At 36.8% G+C, this 23,665-nt stretch overlaps 1 protein-coding gene across 2 annotated transcripts in view; it reads right to left on the reverse strand.

Annotated features, from left to right (window-relative positions):
• Positions 1–208: 208 nt before the first annotated feature.
• The window catches only part of LOC127410945 (ribosomal protein S6 kinase-like 1), a 23,795-nt gene continuing 338 nt past the window's right edge, over positions 209–23,665 (reverse strand). The window contains exons 2-11 of one of the 2 annotated variants that reach the window (XM_051646226.1): positions 21,914–22,205; positions 20,082–20,206; positions 13,621–13,713; positions 13,408–13,455; positions 10,286–10,418; positions 6,760–7,965; positions 3,156–3,245; positions 2,654–2,736; positions 784–879; positions 209–704 (exon numbers count right to left, since the gene is read on the reverse strand). In XM_051646226.1, the coding sequence (XP_051502186.1) occupies positions 594–704; positions 784–879; positions 2,654–2,736; positions 3,156–3,245; positions 6,760–7,965; positions 10,286–10,418; positions 13,408–13,455; positions 13,621–13,713; positions 20,082–20,206; positions 21,914–22,049 (2,121 nt within the window). In that variant the 5' untranslated portion in view covers positions 22,050–22,205 and the 3' untranslated portion in view covers positions 209–593. The remainder of the gene's footprint in view (positions 705–783; positions 880–2,653; positions 2,737–3,155; positions 3,246–6,759; positions 7,966–10,285; positions 10,419–13,407; positions 13,456–13,620; positions 13,714–20,081; positions 20,207–21,913; positions 22,206–23,665) is intronic. The other variant, XM_051646227.1, reaches the window with a different exon arrangement.

Here is a 23,665-nt window from a genome sequence, read left to right on the forward strand (position 1 = left end):
TTTACAAATGCTTTTCTAAACAAATAAAAACAATCTCTATATTAATAAATTAGTACAATATATTAAGACATGCAGGCACCCGGAGATTACCAGCAAAGTGAAACCCTCAAAACTGCCACTTATGTCACTGGTGTTCTGCAAGCTAATTAGCTAATTTCCTGCAATTACATAAGAAGACAACAAATAAAACTAGTAAGAAATGAGTGGATTTATTAAATGCAGTCACACAAGTTCAATAAATGACATTCAAAATATAATTCATCAAAAAATGGAGAGGTTCTGCATGCTTGAAACACATGGCTGAATGTTTTGGTGTTCAGTCATATTGCATTTTACCAGCACATCTGCATTACACCAGGTGGACATTTTAATGCCCAAAATGTATGTGTTTATATTCCCTTGCTCTCGGGCAGGTAAGTACATTTCTAAAGGAAGTATAAGGACATGTGTGTGACAACGTGATAGTTTCAATGTGTTTTCCAGAAATTTGACTTCAGTGCAGGTGGCTGATGTGATGATGAGTCCATCAATCCTTCTGAGATCTCATGGTTCTTTGGGACTGTCAGTGTTTTGAATACTCTATAAAGCGTCAGTTAACTGTTGAGTGTGAGCCACGGGACACTACTAAAGAACGGATGACACTTGATGTCACTCACACCCCCTCCTCCAGATCCCAGACGATAACCGGCATCATACTGGAGAAGCTGCAGGAAAATAAAGACAGATGTGTTCATGTAATTGAAAACATAGTAGGTTACATATGCCAGTTTTATTCAGCGTTACCTCTGTGAGAAGGGATGCGGCTGCCGTGCTCAGGAATTCTGGAATATGTAGCGACGTGTGCGGGTGAACACCTGTAGGGTGGCACCGCCAGAGAGGCTGCAGAGACACAGAGTTCAGAGGCCACGGCCATCTCATTAACAAACTGTACAAACTACCTCCTCTAGAAACAAGACGTGATGGTTTCACATGCTGCATAATTAAAGCAGTAAATTTAGTTTGACCCTCAAAGACCCAGCGCAGCAAATTTGCAGCGTTTGTTGAAAGCAATTAAATGAGTTTTCATTAAATATGGTTAAAAATAAAAACATAATAGCTGACACTCTGAACTGTCTCACAGCAACAGTTTTGGCAGGAAAAAACTTTTGCAAATTAAGTGTCAGAGCTTGCAATCGTCACACAAAAAGATCACAGCTAGTTCACACAACTGCTAACACTTTTGGAACAAATTTAGCAATTTTCCGAGTAATTATTTCACCTGTAGTACTTTTTTATTCTTACTTAATTCCTAACATGTTTACTGATTGAAAAATGATTACACCCCGAAAATATCAACTTTCATAAATTTGAGACAAGCAAAAATGCAACACTGGGCATTAGCGGCCAACTTTTTCTACAGCACCTATTCAGTAAATAATGTATAAACTATTCCAAATGATTTTCAACTGCTTTCTGTGCTGTTCTGTCATTAAAAATCCTTTTTTATGGCATCCATGATATACAGTATTAAATATACTACATTACATAGAGATGGGTATTTTTATTATTTTGATTATATATCATCAATATCTGTCCTCAATAGTTTTAAATTGTCAAATTTCTTAAATGTTCATGAATTCACCCATATTGCTTTTAATAAATGCTTTTGTGTGTTCAATTGCATTGTGAATTTGAAACTGCCACTTGCTATCTAAAGAAACAGTGGTGACCCTAAGGGTACGTTTACACGACAACGATGTACTAAAAACGGAAAAGTTTTTCCTTTGCGTTTTTGAAAAGTTTTGCGTACAGACGACAACGTTATCAAAATGATCCCTATTCACACGGATCCGCGAAAACGACTAAAAATGCTGTATTATGCATGCCAGGCCAGTAGTTGGCGATGTCACTTTGTAAAGAAACACTACGCGCCTGTGCACATAAGCATTCTTCCACAGAGCGGTGAATACAGTAAATGATGCATTAAATCTGCACTTTGCTGGAGAAGCGTCAATAAACTCAAAATCTTGAGCAGCACAAACACAGTCCTGTAGTCCACCATTGTAGTTTTGAATGTCTCGCGCGTTGTTTTGAAGTACTCGCGCGCATGCCTATAGACTGAACACATAATACGCGTGCGCATGACGTCATCGTTTTCACAAATTTGCATTTTTGTATGTTTACACGGAGACGATAATGGCATCGTTTTCAAAAACTTGCACTTTGAAACCTGTTTTCAAAAGTTTGCGTTTTCAGGCCCCAAAACGCCGCTGTCGTGTAAACGAACAGTTAAAACGCATAAAAAGTTTTCCGTTTTTAGTTGAAAACATTGTCGTGTAAACGGCCCCTGAATGTCCAGCATTGCAGCGCTTTTCCAAAATTCACCCCAAAACAAAATATGTGGCTTCCTAAAAACACTTTCAAGAAGAATAAAAAATATATATTATGAAAATGCTTGGGTCTCTGAGGGTTAAAGAAAACTGCTATAATACCTCAATAGCATAATAATTAATAAATATATAATAATAGCTTCTATAAATGATAAAACAAAGACAAATTTTAATGTCATTACTAACACAATGGCAATTAGTAAATGCATCTTATTCAATTCTTTTGGGGATTACTTTTGATTTAATTCATTTTAAACATGCAGAAACAGAGTAACTTTGTTTACCATGCCTGTAAGCAGCTCATATAATAAAGCTCCAAGACTCCACCAATCACAAGCCTCTGTGACTTTTGTCACACCGCCGATTTCTGTTGCGAATCAGTACAAACAAATTCATAAAAACACTTTATTGCAACCTAGGAGAATGTAGTATGGCTTAAGTAAGTACAGTGGCAGTGTATTAAAATTGAAGTGTATGTTATTATTACAACTGAGGGAAAGATATAAATTCAAGCCTAACTTCTCTTTTTGTGTTTCACAGTAGAAAGGAAATAATATAAAAATGATTTTTAGAAAAGAAGGGGCGAGTCGAAATTCATTTTTGTGGTAATCAACATTATGCCACAAATGCTGTTGATTGAGATTAACTTGTACTGAACCCGGAACATTCCTTTAAGGAATATTTGCTTTTTTTTTGGTCGCAAAGTGTATCAAGATTGAAAAAGCACATTTACTGTATTTTAGCCCTGTTGTACCATATAGAGATGAACTGTTTGAAATGCTTCACCTGGTGCACAGTACATCTGTTCCATTGATTTTGGGCTGATTTCAGGCTGAACTTCTGTCCACTGTCCAAAGTATGTAAGACACACTTCACCTGTGTACATTATGTTTAACAAATTACGCTGACAAACTTATACAATACTGAAACTTAAAGGAATAGTTCTCCCCAAAAAGTTTGATAACATTTTGTCAACATTTACACAACCCCATGCCATTCCAAACTATTGTTTTATTTATTTGTTGAAACACTAAATGAGATGTTAGATAGAATGTCCAAACTGCTCTTTTCCATACAATGAAAGTGGATGGTGATGTTTATCGTCAAGCTCGAAAAAGGACAAAAAAGAACCATAAAAGTAACATGAAAGTAGTCGATACAACTTACGTGCTATATTCGACATCTTCTGAAGTCTAACGATATCTTAGTATGAAGAATTAAATTTAAAGTCAGTGTTCACTGATGATCTTCCCCACTGCACTAATCTTTTAGCAGCTCTGAAATCTCATTTGCGGCATGCAGTGCAACGCGTTGCAATGAAATGCCGAATTAAGAACTAATGGCATTTGGCATTTAAGGCATCAAAACCTGGCCCAACATGTCTAAAATCATCATTTTTTAATTGAACACCATTTAAAATTCCCTTTTTTCTCTTACAAGTTATATCTCATCTTTTATCATCCTCCTTTATTCTTATTATATTAATCAATGTTCTATTTTCCATTTACAATAAGATGCAAGTAACATGTATGTCATCTGAGGGGTGACTGAGGGTGTGGCCCATGCCAGGAATGCAGTAACAGTGATTATTCATTTAGCCCGGCTAAATATGCATTTATATTGTACTGCATTTATTCACAAAAATATATATCTGTTATAATTATTACATACTACCAATTCTAAAAATGTTGGGACAGTATGCAAAATGAGTAATTTGTAAATCATATTCACCCTTTGCTATATTGAAAGCACTACAACTAAATATTATATGATGAATTTCATTGTTTTTTCAAAATGTACAGTAATTTCAAATCAGATGATTGCAACACACTTCAAAAACGTTGGGATAGTCAAGTGTTTACCACTGTGAAACATCACCATTTCTTCTAATAACACTTATTAAGCATTTAGGCACTGAAGACACAAGTTTGTTAAGTTTAGAAAGTGGAATTTTCCCCCATTCATCCATTATGCAGGTCTTCAGCTGTACAATTGTATGGGGTCTTCATTGCCGGATGGTTTGCTTAATAATGTGCCACACATTTTTAATTGGAGATGGTCAGGACTGCAGGCAGGCCAATCTAGCACCCGCACTCTCTGGTAGTTTGGCCAGTATGTGGTTTGAAGTTTTCCTGCTGAAAATTCCGGGATGTCCCTGGAAAAGACAGTGCTGGATGGCAGTATATGCTGCTCCAAAATGTGTACATATCTGTCTGCATTCATGGTGTTCTCACAGATGTGCGAGTTACCCATGCCATGGGCACTAACACACCCCTGGCCCATACAGACACTGGTTTTGGACCTGACGCTAATAACAGTTTGGATAGTCCTTTTCCTCTTTTGCCCGGAGAACACGAGAGCTGTTTTTTCCCCCAAAAAATTAAATGTGGACTCTTCGGACCAAAAAACACAGTTCCACTGTTCTACTTTTCATCTAAGTTGAGACCGAGCACAGAGAAGTCAGCAGTGCTTCTGGACAGTGTTGATGTATGGCTTCTCCTTTACATAGTAAAGTCTTAACTTGCATCTGTGGATGCAGCGGCGAGTGGTGTTGCCTAACAAAGGTTTAATAAAGTTATACCAAGCCCACGTTCATGATATCCATTACAGATGAATGACAAACTTTTAAGACAGTGACGTCTGAGGGATAAGAGATCACGCGCATTCAGAAATGGTTTTCGTCTTGCCCTTTACGCACCGAGATTTGACCAGATTCTTTGAATATTTTAACTATATTGTGCACTATAGAGGGTGAAATGTTCCAAATCCATCCAATTTGTCTTTGGGGAACACTGTTCTCAAAGTGCTGGATTATTTGCTGAAGCATCTGTTGGTAAATTGACAAGTCTCAAATGATCTTTGCTCTTAAAGGACTACGCTGTTTTTGGAGGCTCCTTATGTGTATACTATGACACGATTACCTCTCCTGTTTAACATCTCCGGTTTCACATTGCCTTGTTATTTTAAACGTCAAATTTTTATTAGTCTTAAATTGCCCGTTTCAACTTTTGTGGAGCATGTTGCAATAATCTGATTTGAAATTACTGTACATTTAAAAAACAAAAAAAAGAAATTCACAAGGTAAAATATCATATGTGTAGTTGTAGTGTTTTCAATTTAGCAAAGGGTGAGTATGATTTACAAATCACTCTTTTTTGTTTTTATTAGCATTTTTCATACTGTCTCAACTTTTTTGGAATTGGGGTTGTAATTTATCAACTATTCTATAACCATTTGATTCTATTTTAATTCAATCATTATTAATTGAATGAGAGAGAGAGTTTAGTTATCATCTTATTATTATCCATGTTTTTATATGGTTCGTAAAAGCAACCATTGCATACAACATATCTACCTCATGTAATCATTGAACTGAAAAATCAAATTTCTGTATGATTTTATTGTCATTTTAGGTGACTATATGCCATATTAGGCCTTGTGTGCTCTTTGTCTTTCTCTGTGCTCTTTCCTAATTTTCCGCAGATGGTGAGACCCTGCATTCCACCAAGGTTAGGGAGAAGGCCTCCAGTCCTAGAGGAGATAACACCTATAAGTAGCAATGTCTAAATCATTCAGTGTTTGGATTGTTTATGGTGCCCTTTAACATGTGACTTTGCCATAGACAAAAACCTCAAAGGATTTTAATTGCTCTCCTTGGTACCTTCTTGATGTAGAGGAAGAGGAGTAGTCATAACTGATAGCTAACCATGACATCTGCACATAAGTTCTGTAAAACCAATGATGGAAACTTGATTAACGTTATGGCTAACAAATTATTGTTTGCACGAAGGTGGAAACAGACCATATTTGTAACCTGCTAAATTGTTGGAAGTAAGTGACCTATCAGAATCTTAGAAAGTGTCATACTGTGACACCTCTAATATAATTTGCATATGACTATAATTGCTTGTGAGCGTTGTTGAATGGGTACTTCTATTTCTCATTCATCTTCTGTATTTCTGAACTACTGGATCCCATTGACTTGTGATGCTTATTGGAACTGCAGAGAACGATCAGTAAACTCTCTCTCAATTGATTGCAAACCTGACTCTGAGTTTTTACTCCGCAGTATCCATATTGGGGACCCAGCTGTTTCCCCCAACAGAACAAAATGTGAATGTGATTTGAGAGCTACAACTGAGGGAAAAATGCAAATTCAAGCCTAACTTCTCATACTGTGTTTCACAGAAGAAAGGAAATAATACAGCGTTGGAACGACATGGGGGTGAGTAAACAATGACAAAGTTTGCGTCTTTAGATGAATTATTCCTTTTATATACCAGATGATTATGCAAGTAACTTCCAGCCAAAGATAAATTAAACATTAATGCTGCCATTATGTTGCAAATGTAATTGTCATTACAAGACTTTCAGGATAAAGGAGACGTACCACTGCTCCGTAGCAGAATGTTTCTGGGGTTGAGGTCCAGGCATACAATGCCCTGCTCATGAAGACTCTCCAGGGCCAGCAGGATCTGAGCCCCCCAAAGTCGCACCTCCTCTTCTGGAAGTCCCCATCCACCCCGCTTAGAATCTGCATTGAAGCTTCTGGCCTTCAGTAGGGGTTGATGGCCCAAGCTGTCCACCTCAACCAGCTGTTCAACATTAGGGCCTTGTAGTTTAGTCTTACTCAAAAAGGAACTGTTCATTCTAGGAGCTGATTGGAATAAGATCGTGCCCTCCTGTGTATGTTTAAACAAAGGGTTGGGGAACTCCCAATTGTCCATGCCCTCTCTCACAGTATCATCAGAGCTCCCCCGAGAGGTCATCTTTGTGAAGTCTAACAAGATTCCTTCTTGCTTTTGAGGTCTACATTCAGTTGGACAGTGATAAGAATTTTCTACGCTCAATTCGGCCACAAACTGCGAAAGCTGTCCATTTCCACTCGGTTTAGAGTTACTGGCACACTGTTCATGGTGAAAGCCATCTTGCGCTTGGCTTTGTGGATGTAAATGTGATGTGTTCGAAACTATACGCACCCTCTGTGGAAGAACGTCAATGGTGCTGCAGAGGGTCGGTTGGGTGTTTCCACCAAATAAAGTGGCGGGAGTGATCTGAGCTGCAATGCTGAAACAGAGAATGTCAGAGTTTGACCCTGGAATAGTACAAATTCTACGGTCTTGAGCAGGTTCCAAAGCATTCCAAGCTTTGTTCAAATCTACGCTAGAGTCAATCCGCTCAATGCGGACATCGTTTCCTAGAAGGTCGGAAGTGACATCAAGAGGATCCCGAGTGTCCACGATCACACAGGGATGAACAGGAAGAGGAACATTATCCTGAGATGAAGACTTTAGACACTGACCATTGGAAAGACCGATAGAGGCCAGGCCATAATCTGTCCTTGCTGCATACAAAGCTGTATCTTTACAGTAAGAACAGGTTTTGCAGTTCTCAATGCAATGATTAGCAGGTCTTCCTGGCCTCTCAAGAGGTGCTGTTATCCCAAAATTCTCATTCAGGTAACTCTCCTGGCTGAAGGCAGGAAGGGTGTAGCTGTTCTTCAGGTGGATCTTGTGCTGGTTGGGACTGAAGCACTCGGGATGCTCCCTGACTTCTTCGCTTCTGACCCTGCAAAGTCTGGAAAAGAGCCTTCCACCTGTAAAGAGGGAGCGTTGCTTGTAAATGTAATAAGCAAAGTCATTACTTGAAGGTTTCTGTTGTTGCCATTAGGGATGGGAATCATAAGAATTTTAATGATTAAATTATATATTAATGATTCTTTTAGTACTTTTAAGGATGAATTATTTGGAAAGAAGATATGCAATTATTATTCACAGTCTGTTGCCAAATGATGAGATACTTTCAAGTTTCCACACAGCAGATATAACAAAATCAGAAATACATTTAAAACAATTCTTGTAAGAGATATGTTTGCAGACTTTTTAGAGGCATAAATGCAATCCAAAAATTTATCCTTACTCTATTTTAAATAAAAATTATGCTATCAAATTTCTTGTTTATGTTTCATTCATTCATTATTATTTTATACAATTCCACTTATTACAACAAAACTTGTGTATCTTTAACTACACATTGTCGTACAGTATAAACAAGCAGTCAGTAACACAGGTCTGAAGTACAACATTCCATAACATTACGCAACAGTAACATGCTTTGCACTGTAGATTCAAAAAAGCCAGCGTATAGGAGTCATTAATTCGGGAATTAAAATACACTAGTAGCACTGTGTGTTTTACGCTGTAGATTCAGGAATCGAAAGTCATGAAAATCATACCGTTCTGGTATTTTTTTTAAATTGGTTCTAGACAAGAACCGGTTGTCTGTACCCAAACCTGATTGCCATACAGTGAACAATATGCCATTTTGAGATGCTGTACCACTTTTACAGTTATCGAGTGACTAGTGATGGGCATGAGCACCTGAGTATTTGAGCACTCGGAAGTGACAGCAATGATCATGAAATCATGAAGACGTTCATGAAAACATAATTTCTTGACTTCACTTTTTTGACATTTCAGAATGATCAAAATCCAGTAACATCTATACGCAACCATTCCAAAAAGGGGCTTTGTGATCAACATAAAATTACTTATTTTGATTCTGCATCAGTCCTGTACATGGAGGTCTTTTTTAATGAATTTCTGTCAAACTTGTTCATAAATACATTTTTGCATAAATTGTTGCATTTACAGTATTTCAATGGGATAATTTATGTTCAAATTGTCTTACATGCACAGGGTTCTTGAGATGTGTTTATTAAAATGATAAAAAAAAATAGTGCAGATGTGTACACCCTTTGACTACAGATTTATCTGTTGAGCACTCAAGTAGACAAAATTACTAAAATCTCCATCCCTACAATGAAAACCTTAAGACATGGCAACTGTTGAAATAATATAGAATTTCCATTACAATTAACAGTGTGTGTGTAACAATAATTGTTCCCATCAGAAGATTCAATTTGGTCACAACATCATTACTCAATATTCCCTGACATCTTATTATTACACCTTAGTGCTGATTTTGATCCTATAGAGCATAACATTCTTTTGGATATGCTTGATAATCATGTTGGCATTTGTAAATAGGTTGGCGTAGATTCAGAATCTGTCATCTAAACCAGGCAGGGCTCGACATAATGTGTTTGTCCTTCAGACAATAAATTGGTCATTCACTTGTCCGAGTAAAAAAGTTACTTGTCTGGAGACAAAACAAAAGAAAGGATGTAAAAAAGAAAAAAAAGAAAAGCCTCCATCATCATCATTTACACATAACAGGGATTAAGAACACAGTGCAGAAAGACAGTAAATCATTACTCACCCTCAAGCCTGTATGAATTTCTCTCTTCTGAAGAACACAAAATTACATTTTTGGCAGAATGTTAGTTTCAGTCACTATTCACTGTTTTTTTTTTTTATTCATTAAATAAAAGTGAATTGACACTGAAACTAAATTCTCCCTAACATCTCCTTTTGAGTTCCACGGAAGATAGAAAGTCAGACAGGTTTGGAACAACATAAAGGCGAGTAATGATGACAGAATTTTTGGTAACACTTTACAATAAGGTTTCATTCATTAACATTAGATAATGCATTAGCTGAACTCATGAAGTAACAATGTAAACAACAGTATTTTACAGCATTTATCAATCTTAGTTAATGTTAGTTACTAAAAAAATAAAATGCAAGTGTTCATTATTAGTTCACAGTGCATGAACTAATGTTACATATACAACTTTTTATTTGAATGTATGAAAATGTCTTGATTGTTCTACTGCAATGCCATGCACTACAGTTAAGGGACCTGTGTGCCATGTTTGGTAGCAATTTGTCATTTGAAAGCCAACTACTGTAAATACTTAAATTAGTTGCTCTGTAAAGCTGGTTTGGAGCAATATTCATTATGAAAAATGCTATACAAATAAAAATAATTGAATTAAAATTGATTTGACTCACCCTGAACATGCTCTAGATGTAGGAACACAGAGTCTTCACTGACGTAGTACTTCAGCAACTTTACCATGAATGGAACACCCTGAGGAATGATGGTTGACCTCTCACGACTCTCCCAGCTGGACTTGGGTAAACTCTGAACAGGAAGCACAATTTTACAGTTTACAGTGCAGTTTAGACTGCAATTACATTTTAACATTTATATTTATAATCAACCACTGGACTATATCAGTAAACTGCTAAAAGGTATTTAAAAATGGTGACCAGTTACAGCACCTAAAATTTACACTTTACCTTATACATTTATATAACTTATAACCTAAAATCATGAAAAATGATGTCCATGTTATTTGTCTATCCATTGATCAGACAAACTGGAAAATAACTTCATCCTGCTTCACTTGTGCCAACCTTAAAAGTAATGACAGCATATACCAAACATGTACAAAATACCCAACTGAGCTAATCACTTCATAGCATATTTAAAATAAAGAGTACAAAATTACAATGACAAAAGTGACTGAATTGAATTTCGTGCAATCCATTTGTCTTCAATGGTTAAACATTGTGAGAGATCCATAATATTGTAAGAGATCCACCAGTTTGTCAGATAATTGCTCTGTATTGTCTGCCAACAAATATATGGCCAAGTTGCACCAAATGGTACAAACAGTGTGGTGGTAGGGGCACCACCCTTAAATGGGACATTATCAACAATTACCACAGCAAAACACCATTTAATTTAGACATTAGACCTTTACTCCCCAAAAACAGAAGGTTTTCTACTTATACTACACTGCAATATCTCTGTCACACAGTTAAGGACTTCTATGATGGCACTACAAAGATGGCTGTTCTGAAGGCAAAGAGTGTCCCCACTAATTACTATTAGGTCATTTATATGTACTGTATGTAGAATTACTTGTTTTTATTGTTTTGCCTCTATTGTCTAATATCTAGACATGTAATATCTAGTAGCTCTAGTCCTCGGCTGATTCTAGTATGTTGAGTGTCTGGTTACAGTAACCTGAGACAAGTTTGACTCAGAACTTCACAAGAGCTTTAAACACAATCAGTCCACACAGACTCTTAGTAATAATAGAAGAGCTGAGTGTATCCCAGAGGCATGATATAGTCAGCTGGCCTGATTCTAACAGTACTCAAGCAGCACTGCGGTCGCAGACAGACACTAGACAGGGCAGTGCTTCTCAACTGGTGGGTCATGACCCAAATATGGATCACAGGTCTGCACCTAACTAAGCGTGTTGTGATTATTTGATCTAAGTGTGACTGGAATGTGAAATGCACAATAATCACTGTTATCTCAAACAATCACATTTTACTGCGCAAATAAATGAATACTAACCGAATACACAAATTTCACGAACAGCGCGTTTGTGTGTCTCATTTTCCAGTGTTATTGAATCATGTGAGCACTCCAAATGAACTCTCACCATGTACCGCACTCAAAGCAGCTCCTGAGAAGTGTGCAAGGATGAACCACTGCTGAAGTGCTTTGATGTGCATGCCGTCTGCGCAGGTTCATGCCAAACACCCATGAAAAAATAAGCAAGGGCTTTGATAGTGAATGCAAAGCGCTCCTGTTTCAAGTAATGGCAAATGTTCTTGGTCGTTGCAGGTTTATTATATTATATTATATTATATTGTATTGTGTAATTTTATATTATATTTTATTATATTATATCATATTATATTAGATTGGATTAGATTAGGGCTGTTAATCTCAACCGATTAAAAATGATAACTGAAATAATTAAATGACATGTTGATGAATTAATTAAATTAATTGTCTCAATATTTGCCCCAGAAAGGCCCCAGCCAACCTGAATATTATATATTATGTTATTTGTTATATTATGTTATATTATATATATTTTATATATTATATGTTATGTTATATATATATATATATATATATATATATATATATATATTATGTTGTTATATTATATATGTTATGTTATATTATATATATATATATATATATATATATATATATATATATATATATATATATATATATATATATGTTATGTTATGTTATATTATATTATATATATATTATGTTATGTTATATTATATATATATATATATATATATATATATATATATATATATATATATATATAACATAACATAATATATATATAATATAACATAACATAACATATATATATATATATATGTTATGTTATGTTATTATATATATATATATATATATATATATATATATATATATATATTATGTTATGTTATATTATTATATATATATATATATATATATATATATATATATATATATATATATATATATATATATATGTATATATTATGTTATGTTATATTATATTAGATTAGATTATATTCAGGTTGACTGGGTTCCAAAAACAACAGTGTAAATGTAAAGTGGACCAAAACTAAAGTTGACCAGAGAAAGAGACATATTTCAAGTATTTGGAAATATTTTGGTATGTAAAATATTCATTTCATTTTACTCATGTTCCAATATTTAGTAAGTTTTTAAAGCCTTAAAGGAATAATATATCCCTATTTTATTATATGGTTTAAAGTTAAATATCCATAAATGACTTCTTATGGTGTATGTGTATTAAGCACACATACACCTTAAAAAGTATGACAAATAATCATCTCAGTCATAAAAAAAGTGCCCTTAAACAAGCAATCAATGAACAATTATTGATATGACAATTCATCGTCAGCCAAATTTCATAATCGTGACAGCCCTACACCTATCAACTTTTAAATGGATGAGAAAATGCTACACATTTTTTTTTGTTGTTTATGTCAAAAGCAGTGTATCCAATCAAACTCTACATTATTTTGGCACATCTACATTCATCCGTCACTTGGTAAAAGCATGTAAAATCAGACAGATGCTAACATGGAAAGGTCATATGACATGCCCTCACCCTCAAAAACCATCAACAAAACTACACAAGGTGAAAGAATATACAGCCCAGAGTACTTTAAATATGGGTTACAGTTTTGGTACTGTGTTATGTCGCCACTTGACGCCAATATAAAATCTGGGTCCTGAAGCAAAACCAGCTGCAAACCACTGAGCTTCTGTTTAAAATGTCTACCTTAACGATAAATGTCTCCTTGCTTATTAAACTTTCCACCATCAGCACCTGTGGAAACACACAAAAACACACATTTATTTTTGATGCCTAAAATCTGAGCTAGATTCACTTCCATTTTATAGAAAATTAGTGACTTTCACTTTCACCTCATATATAGAACATTGACTGAGTTGTCATGAAGGGCTTACCGAAGAGCACATATTTCACACATACCTTATCAATAATTCGAGTTACTCTGCACATGGCCAGATTCTCCACCGGTGAGCTGAGGTGTCTGATCGACCGAAACCGTAAACTGCTGTAACCCTGTCAATCAGAAAAAAACAATAAATAAATGGATTTTGTCTTTGTGTTACATCTGACATAGTCTCAGACAACAAAGCCGAATATACAGTTGTATTTGTGGGTCTCTTGGATATCTTTAGTGTGCAATATACATCAGACGGACAGTGAATGGAGCGGTCCATGGGCACGCTGAGACTATTCTCTACAACAAAACTCTGTGAGACTTTCATTAGGAAACACACAACTGGGGGATTATACAACATAAAGCAAGATTATAATAACACAACATGAGAGCTTCCAGTAATGTAGAACACAGACATTTGGTTCTTCTTGCCTCTGTTAAGAGAATGAAGGACACTATAGACAGCTGGAACCAGTTCTGCTTTAGTATTTTTGTTTTGTTTTCCAGTAAAAATATCTAAACATCCTTAAAACATGATACATTTACTTGATAAGCAAAATGACATTCCTAACGTGTATGCTTATAACAAGAAAAAACTATAGTATATATATATATATATATATATATATATATATATATATATATATATACAGGTGCATCTCAATAAATTAGAATGTCGTGGAAAAGTTCATTTATTTCAGTAATTCAACTCAAATTGTGAAACTTGTGTATTAAATAAATTCAATGCACACAGACTGAAGTAGTTTAAGTCTTTGGTTCTTTTAATTGTGATGATTTTGGCTCACATTTAACAAAAACCCACCAATTCACTATCTCAAAAAATTAGAATATGGTGACATGCCAATCAGCTAATCAACTCAAAACACCTGCAAAAGTTTCCTGAGCCTTCAAAATGGTCTCTCAGTTTGGTTCACTAGGCTACACAATCATGGGGAAGACTGCTGATCTGACATTTGTCCAGAAGACAATCACTGACACCCTTCGCTTGGAGGGTAAGCCACAAACATTCATTGCCAAAGAAGCTGGCTGTTCACAGAGTGCTGTATCCAAGCATGTTAACAGAAAGTTGAGTGGAAGGAAAAAGTGTGGAAGAAAAAGATGCACAACCAACCGAGAGAACCGCAGCCTTATGAGGATTGTCAAGCAAAATCGATTCAAGAATTTGGGTGAACTTCACAAGGAATGGATTGAGGCTGGGGTTAAGGCATCAAGAGCCACCACACACAGACATGTCAAGGAATTTGGCTACAGTTGTCGTATTCCTCTTGTTAAGCCACTCCTGAACCACAGACAACGTCAGAGGCGTCTTACCTGGGCTAAGGAGAAGAAGAACTGGACTGTTGCCCAGTGGTCCAAAGTCCTCTTTTCAGATGAGAGCAGGTTTTGTATTTCATTTGGAAACCAAGGTCCTAGAGTCTGGAGGAAGGGTGGAGAAGCTCATAGCCCAAGTTGCTTGAAGTCCAGTGTTAAGTTTCCACAGTCTGTGATGATTTGGGGTGCAATGTCATCTGCTGGTGTTGGTCCATTGTGTTTTTTGAAAACCAAAGTCACTGCACCCGTTTACCAAGAAATTTTGGAGCACTTCATGCTTCCTTCTGCTGACCAGCTTTTTAAAGATGCTGATTTCATTTTCCAGCAGGATTTGGCACTTGCCCACACTGCCAAAAGCACCAAAAGTTGGTTAAATGACCATGGTGTTGGTGTGCTTGACTGGCCAGCAAACTCACCAGACCTGAACCCCATAGAGAATCTATGGGGTATTGGCAAGAGGAAAATGAGAAACAAGAGACCAAAAAATGCAGATGAGCTGAAGGCCACTGTCAAAGAAACCTGCGCTTCCATACCACCTCAGCAGTGCCACAAACTGATCACCTCCATGCCACGCCGAATTGAGGCAGTAATTAAAGCAAAAGGGGCCCCTACCAAGTATTGAGTACATATACAGTAAATGAACATACTTTCCAGAAGGCCAACAATTCACTAAAAATGTTTTTTTTATTGGTCTTATGATGTATTCTAATTTTTTGAGATAGTGAATTGGTGGGTTTTTGTTAAATGTGAGCCAAAATCATCACAGTTAAAAGAACCAAAGACTTAAACTACTTCAGTCTGTGTGCACTGAATTTATTTAATACACGAGTTTCACAATTTGAGTTGAATTACTGAATTAAATGAACTTTTCCACAACATTCTAATTTATTGAGATGCACCTGTATATACAGTACTATGCAAAAGTCTTAGTCTGTCACAAAAACATTTGTCTTAAGATGGTTATTCTGTATATTCTGCTTTTACTGTATCAGTAGAAAATATCAGTTTTAGATTTCAACATTCTCTTTGCAAACAGAAGAACAAGGAGCCCTACAACAGATGGTGTGACCCCACAGAGCTCGGATCTGAACATCATTGAGCCCGTCTGGGATTACATGAAGAGACAGAATAAGAAGATAGAAGAACTGTGGTGAATTCTCCAACAAGTTTGAAACAGCATTTCTGCCAACAGCCAAGAAAAATTGTGTCCAGGTGTATCTCGGAGAACTGGTGCTGTTCACATTTTTCTAAAGTGCCTAAAACTTTTGCAGAGTACTATATGGTATACAGTATATACGTACAGTATATATATATATTTATATATATATATATATATATATATATATATATATATATATAATTATTATTATTTTTTTTTTTTTTTTGCGGTGTACTGTGCACTGTACTGTGTGTGCTATGAGACCAGCAAAAACCAGGAAACCAGCTTTTCTTTTTTTAGATACAAATGTATTTTTCAGAAGGGCTAAAAACTCCAAAAACCTTTCGTTTGCCCTGTTCTTAGTGCAACTACACTTACAATCAGTACGACTAATAAAAGGGTTTCGATTTGTTTTGATATAAAATAAAAAATGCAGATTTTGGCCAGTCAGGTGTAGTATTGTTAGTAGGGAAACTGTTGTAAAGGACTTTTAATGAGGGCAGAAACATTTGCAAACAAAAATATGCTGTAATAGTAGAATGTGGCAAACATTTATAAAATTAACAATACACAGACCAACATGGTCTCTTAGAATCACATTACTATACCTACATATTTGCAAAATGATTTTTACGTGGCTTATTGTCCGGATGGCATCAGTTTCCTGGTGAAATGAACATTAGAGGCGCTATAACAACAAAGACTTTTATTCTCATTCACACAAATCACGAGTAAAACGGCAGATTATCAGTTCATAAACACTTACTTTTGACATCTAAACACGTATACTGTAGCCAGAGTTGGGAGGGTTACTTTTTAAATGTATTCCACTACAGATTACAGAATACATGCTGTAAAATGTCATTTGTAATGTATTCCGTTAGATTACTCAAGGTCAGTAATGTATTCTAAATACTTTGGATTATTTCTTCAGCACTGGTAGATTTTTTTCACTTGTTTTGACTATAAAAACTCTGCCAGTACAGTAAGACAAAATACACATGTTACAAATACATTCTTTGAAAAATGTCCTGGTTACTTGCATAACCTCCGTTCCCTGATGGAGGGAACGAGACGTTGTGTCGAGGTAGTGACACTAGGGGTCACCCTTGGGAGCCCGAAACACCTCTGGTCTTGATAAAAGGCCAATGAAAATTGGCGAGTGGTATTTGCATACCACTCCCCCGAACATACGGGTATAAAAGGAGCTGGTATGCAACCACTCATTCAGGTTTTGTGCTGAGGAGCTGAGACAAGGTCCCGGCCATTTTAGCAGGTAGTTCAGCATTGTGGCAGGAGGGACACAACGTCTCGTTCCCTCCATCAGGGAACGGAGGTTACACAAGTAACCAGGATGTTCCCTATCTGTCACTCACTCGACGTTGTGTCGATGTAGTGACACTAAGGGTCCCTATACGAAACGCCACAACTGGCTGAACTGTGTTACGTGAACTGGCGGTGTGTGACGGGCAGACCACTGTGTGCCTCGTAGCCAGCACCCCAGGCCGACACGTAACCTCCCCCAACGCTGTTATGAGTGTCGAACGGCCCTTCAGGGACAAGTCGAATGCCCAAAAGATAGAGACAGGCTAGCCCAGTCGTGGCCTCTTATCCTCTCTTTTTTTTTTCCTCTCCCCAAAAAAAAAGAGTTAACCGACTGGGGCCACCAGGTCTACGTCGGAGGGGTGTCCCTCCCAAGGGGAAGACACTGCGGAGACCACACCCCACCCAGAGGGGGGGGGGGGTATTTGAGTGGAAATATGTCACATGGTCTTACCGAGCTTTGTCGGAAGTATGTCATGTGGAGAAGTCCCATGGTAGGTCCTACCCTACGGGGGAGGAGTTTCTACAAGCATGCTGACTGGGGCAGAGGGGCCTCTGCCCAAGGAAGACACAGTTTACCAACAGGGAAACAAATTAGTGGAAGATATACGTTGCATGGGCTACCAGCCCGCTCTCCGATGCTGCGTTCGCGAGCTTATCACCTTCACGGGCTCCAAATAAGAGGTCGAACTCGCCGTGAGACAAGACGGCGGACTCATCCAGAAGCCCGATCGGGGCAGACGAGCGTGCTGGGGAATGGGAGGTCCGTGGGGGGATACCCAGCGGAGGTGGTCCCATTGGGGTCCCCAAATCACCCCAAGTACTAGCCGTGCTGGCCTCATACCCGTGGGTAGAAGGACAGAGGCGGGGAGCCGCTGGAGTGGCTTGCTTTCTTACGAAGGCAAGCCGCGACCGCATCGTTGCCATGGACATGTTCTCGCAGTGAGTATGTGACCCATCCACGAACGCTGTCTCCTTGTGGGCAGCGCCCAGACACGAAAGACAGCGATCGTGACCGTCAGAAGGCGAGAAATAACGACCGCAACCAGGAATAACACACAAACGGAAAGGCATCTTTAGAAAGACGCATCTTTAAAAAGACGTTCCATGTGTGCCACTCTTTTAGAGAAATATACTCTTTTTTTGAATATACTCTTTTATTTCTGCCAAAGCGGCCAGGGGCATTCTCTGCAGTGCACCAGTGCAGAGGGGGGAGAAGCCGCTGAAATGCGCCATCAGATCCAGCAGAGGTGAATGAACAGCCGTGGGAATTCAGCTCAGTGAGCATCGACCGTTCGGCTCCGAAGAGAAAATCTGAATGAGTGGTTGCATACCAGCTCCTTTTATACCCGTATGTCCGGGGGAGTGGCATGCAAATACCACTCGCCAATTTTCATTGGCCTTTTATCAAAGACCAGCTCCCAAGAGTGACCCCTAGTGTCACTACATCGACACAACGTCGAGTGAATGACAGATAGGGAACCTAAATATCTTATGCAGTGTTGTTTCTAAAACAAGATAAATCAAATTGATCTTGTTTTAAGGATTTTTTTGATATTTTTACAGGAAAAAAATAAAACAATTATCAAGAATATGACCTTTGCACTGATATCAAAGGTCTTACTAGAAAAAAGAAATTATGATCCAATGTGAATTTTCTTGATAAAAAAATATGATCGTGTCTGGTAACGTGCATGTAAAATGGCTAGAAATAGCATTTTAGCTTAGCGTAAAGCTGACAATTTACACAAGGTTTATTTCTATTTCTTCTGCTCCAAACTTACTTCAAACTTACTTCTCTGTCTGCTCGTATGAATGTAACACATCATAAGAAAGTGTTTCACCGCTGTTCAAATGCACTTTGGATCACATCATTTATATGTATAAACGTTTGCATTACATAATCAACTACATTTACAAGCTTGTTTGAGTGTGATCAAATTGTGCGGTAGCTTGATTGATAGAGCATTGCAATTGTGATGTAAAGGAGTGGGGTATGAGTCCTGAAGAGCACACGAGTCGACATGTGAGCCGAAAATAATTTTAGTTACAGCAGTTGTGCTTTTTAATCTCATATTTGCCTTTTCCGACACTATCGGTTAGGATTAAGGTTTAAGGTAGGGAGGTCGGTTTTGATTTAAAACTCGGTAGAGCATTCAAATTAAAAACCTCATCTGTTTTGGAACTTGTTTTTAGCGCCACACAGTGGACATTTCACCTCGCAACTGCCGCAATGCGTGTAATGAACCACATATTATCATATTATCATTTCACAAAAATTACGCCACAGTCACGTAATTTTCATGAGATCTGGCTCGGATGCAACACAATAAAGCCAAAAGCGATTAAAGCCCTTGAGTATTATCCTGACCACCTGCAACCGTGACGAGTGACAGGACATTTTATTTTCACTGTGTTCTACTTCTGTGGCACTACGCTGGGAAGCCCTGCCCACAGAGAAATCTCATTGGTCCAAAGTCTTGATCCAAATAACTGTATATTAAAAATCAACAATGTTCTTATTGACTGTGATTGTGTCATGTTGTGTAGCAGTTTTGGGTTCAGTGAGAACAGACAAATTACTTGATTCTGGAAAGTTATTGCATCACGCCTGTTTAGGACGCAGCGTTACATTATGCTTATATATTATTATAATGCACACGTGTCACCTACTCCTAAGTGAGCGGATCCTTTAGTGATGTTGTCCTGTAAGTAAGATATGAAAATTTCCTCGGCTCTCTTCAGATATTGAGTGGTCTTCCGCTTCACGGCCTCACGTCTCTCCTTGTTTGGATCCACTGAAAGACACAGTGAGGAGACATTACTTGACCCAAAACATCAGACATTATTTTGCTTTTTTCTAATGTTCGTCCATGGAAGTCCTGTGTCAGATTTTAATTCATAGTATGTTTTTGTTCTTTGTGATCAAACAACCAGCTAATGATAGTAGGCAGTGCAATTCTTATAGTGGGGAGTCTTAAAGGGATAGTTCACCCAAAAATGAAAATTCTCTCATCATTTACTCACCCTCATGCCATCCCAGATGTGTATGACTTTCTATCTTCTGCTGAACACAAATGAAGATTTTTAGAAGAATATTTCAGCTCTGTTGGTCCATACAATTCAAGTCAACAGGGTCCAAAACTTTGAAGCTCCAAAAATCACATAAAGGCAGCATAAAAGTAATCCATAAGTCTTCAGTGGTTAAATCCATGTGTTCAGAAGTGATATGATATGTGTGGGTGATAAACAGATCAATATCTAAGTCATTTTGTACTATAAATCTTCACTTTTACTTTCACATTCTTCTTCTTTTGTTTTTGGCGATTCACATTCTTCATGTATACCGCCACCTACTGGGCAGGGAGAAGAATTTATAGTATTTATGGCTTAAATATTGATCTGTTTCTCACCACACTTATCATATCGCTTCTGGACTAAACCACTTGAGTTTTACGGATTACTTTTAAAATGACTTTATGTGCTTTTTGGAGCTTCAAAATTTTAGTATCCATTTACTTGCATTGTATGAACCTACAGAGCTGAAAAATTCTTCTAAAAATCTTCATTTGTGTTCAGCAGAAGAAAGAAAGTCATACACATCATTAATTTATCTGTACATAAACTGTATAATCACATGAGCAATGTGGCAACCACATTACAGAAATAAGCTTGTTCTAAGGTTTTATTACAGTTTGTATTTTGACCTAAAATATATTACATTATTATAAATCCTAGTTCTCAGAATTCAGAATTATGTTGAGAATTGGATGCAAGTGCTTAGATGTAAGTCAGATACATATTTGAAAACCACATTTGAAAGTGGCCCAAATCAGATGTCAAAAAAATCTAATCTCACAAGTGATTTAGCTGTTTTACTGAACACACATACAACAAGTACTGATATGTGCCAGATATTTGATAAAATTAAGAAAAATATCTGATCATTTTTTATTATTATTATTTGTCTACTAACAGTGTTCATCAGTGTGTGTTCATACACAGGAGATTTATGTCATTCAAGTCATGAAAATTCATTTCCAGCACATCTCAAATTCTGTATAGTGTTTAACAGAATTCTGTGCTGGAAATGATGCTGATGGAAAGATTCTTTTGTCTTGCGAAGGATAATTTCATAGCTAACATTTTAATCAAATTAAATTATATTTTCACACTTTTTGCATAATTTGGCAAAATTTCAGCTTGATTGGAATTGACGGCCAGTAAAAAGTGATATTTCCCTTGATTTTTTCTTTGTTTCTTTGTTTAACTTTTGAAAAACCTTTATTTGGGGCAAAACTGTTTGGTGTGATAGAAATGATGCCACAACTGAGGGACAGTCATAATTTTTGAAAAATGTATAGAAATCATATTCACACAAAAAATATTGAAATGTTGAAATGGTTTTCATTTTTTTAAATTTATTTGATTTATTTGTATTTATGGCAGCCATACACCTGGAAGACATATTTGACCAATGAAAATAAATGCTAATGACACTATACCTTGAACTCCGTTTAGCAGCAGATCCACTCCATTCTTGTAGTAGCTGAATGCAGCTTCATAATCCTCGTTGATTTCTCTGTCCAGTGCCATTCGAATCTGTTGAGCTGCGTCGACCAGATAGTCTTTCTTTGCCATGTTTGTCTGTCAGCTGCAACAAACGTCCACAGGAACCAGATGAAGGATGTGTAAATGTAAGATCAGTGAAGCAGCTCATTTCTGCTCATTAAAGACTCTTCCAGCAGCCACTTCTCTATTGCATTCACACACATGTGGATCAAGACCAGCTTCCTCCTGCAAAACAGAAGAAAAATGTACAATTTAGTATAAGACGAGACTGTATGAGATATTCAGTTGTTTTACATAAAGACTCTTGTCCTGTGAGGCTTTAAACTGTAGTATGTTTATTTCAAAACAGAAACAAAACTTCAGTATATAAAATACCAAAGCACTGCAAATGTCACTGGGAACACAAATAATGAGATGCACCAATGCTTTATTCAAACAATGTGAACTCTGTAAGACCGTCACTTGCAAAACTCCAGTTGGAATAGTTTTGTTTGTAACCAGGTAAAACAATAAGTACATTAGGGTGTGAACTCTGAAAATATCATTGTAAAAAAACATGCTTACCACAGTAAAATTACACATGAATAAGTTAGTGCTGCAGCAGACCACAAAAAATAATTACAGTCATTGGCCAATATTATATAAACTGGCAAGTAATTAAAAATGTCAATGATACATAAAAACATAATAATAATACAAAAATGTCACCATTAAAGGAATATTCCGGGTTCAATACAAGTTAAGCTCAATCAGCAGCATTTGTGGAATAATATTGATTACCACAAAAATGTATTTCGTTTCGTCCCTCCTTTTCTTTAATAAAAGCACAAATCTGTGTTCAGTGAGACACTTACAATGGAAGTCAATGGGGTACATTTTTGGAGGTTTAAAGGCAGAAATATGAAGATTATAATTTTATAAAAGCACTTACATTAATTCTTCTGTTGAAACTCATGTATTATTTGAGCTGTAAAGTTGTTTAAATAACAGTTCTTACCATTCTTTTAAGGTTTAAGGCATTACGTTAATGGCAACAACATTGTAATCATGTTAACACACATATTGTTTATATCTTGTGTCTATACTTTTGAAACAGTATTTTAATGTTTATGGATTGACCCCATTGACTTCCATTGGAAGTGTCTCACTGGAACACACATTTGTGCTTTTTTAAAGAAAAGGAGGGACAATCGAAATTCATTTTTGTGATAATAAACATTATGTCACAAATGCTGTAGATTGAACTAAACTTGTACTGAACCCGGAATATTCCTTTAATTGTGTTTGGCGTTGCCCAATATCATGCCATTGATTTCCAGATTATTTTAAAAATCCCGCTCAGTTTTTGGTAAATGAAAGTGAAATCCACAAACACATGGAAACAAATAATGCCCTCCAGGCTGTAGTTCCCTTGATATTGACCATAGTTTCTGTAGCTGCTACACTTTTACCTCAATATAACTGTAATAACCTCGTATTAGCCACTGCTGTCACTAAAATTAAATACAGTGACAAGACATGAAATTAACGACTGTTTAAATGAGATTTTATATTAATGTTTTATTGTTTTACAGAATAGTATTTTACTAGAAATCGTGGTTTTCTATGGTACGTTTTGTAAGGCTTCAGTGTGTACCGTGAACGCATGACTGCACGCAGCGCATGTGACGTCACTCCTGCGTCGC

The sequence above is a fragment of the Myxocyprinus asiaticus genome, chromosome 20 (genome assembly GCF_019703515.2).
Source record: "Myxocyprinus asiaticus isolate MX2 ecotype Aquarium Trade chromosome 20, UBuf_Myxa_2, whole genome shotgun sequence".
Lineage (NCBI taxonomy): Eukaryota > Metazoa > Chordata > Actinopteri > Cypriniformes > Catostomidae > Myxocyprinus > Myxocyprinus asiaticus.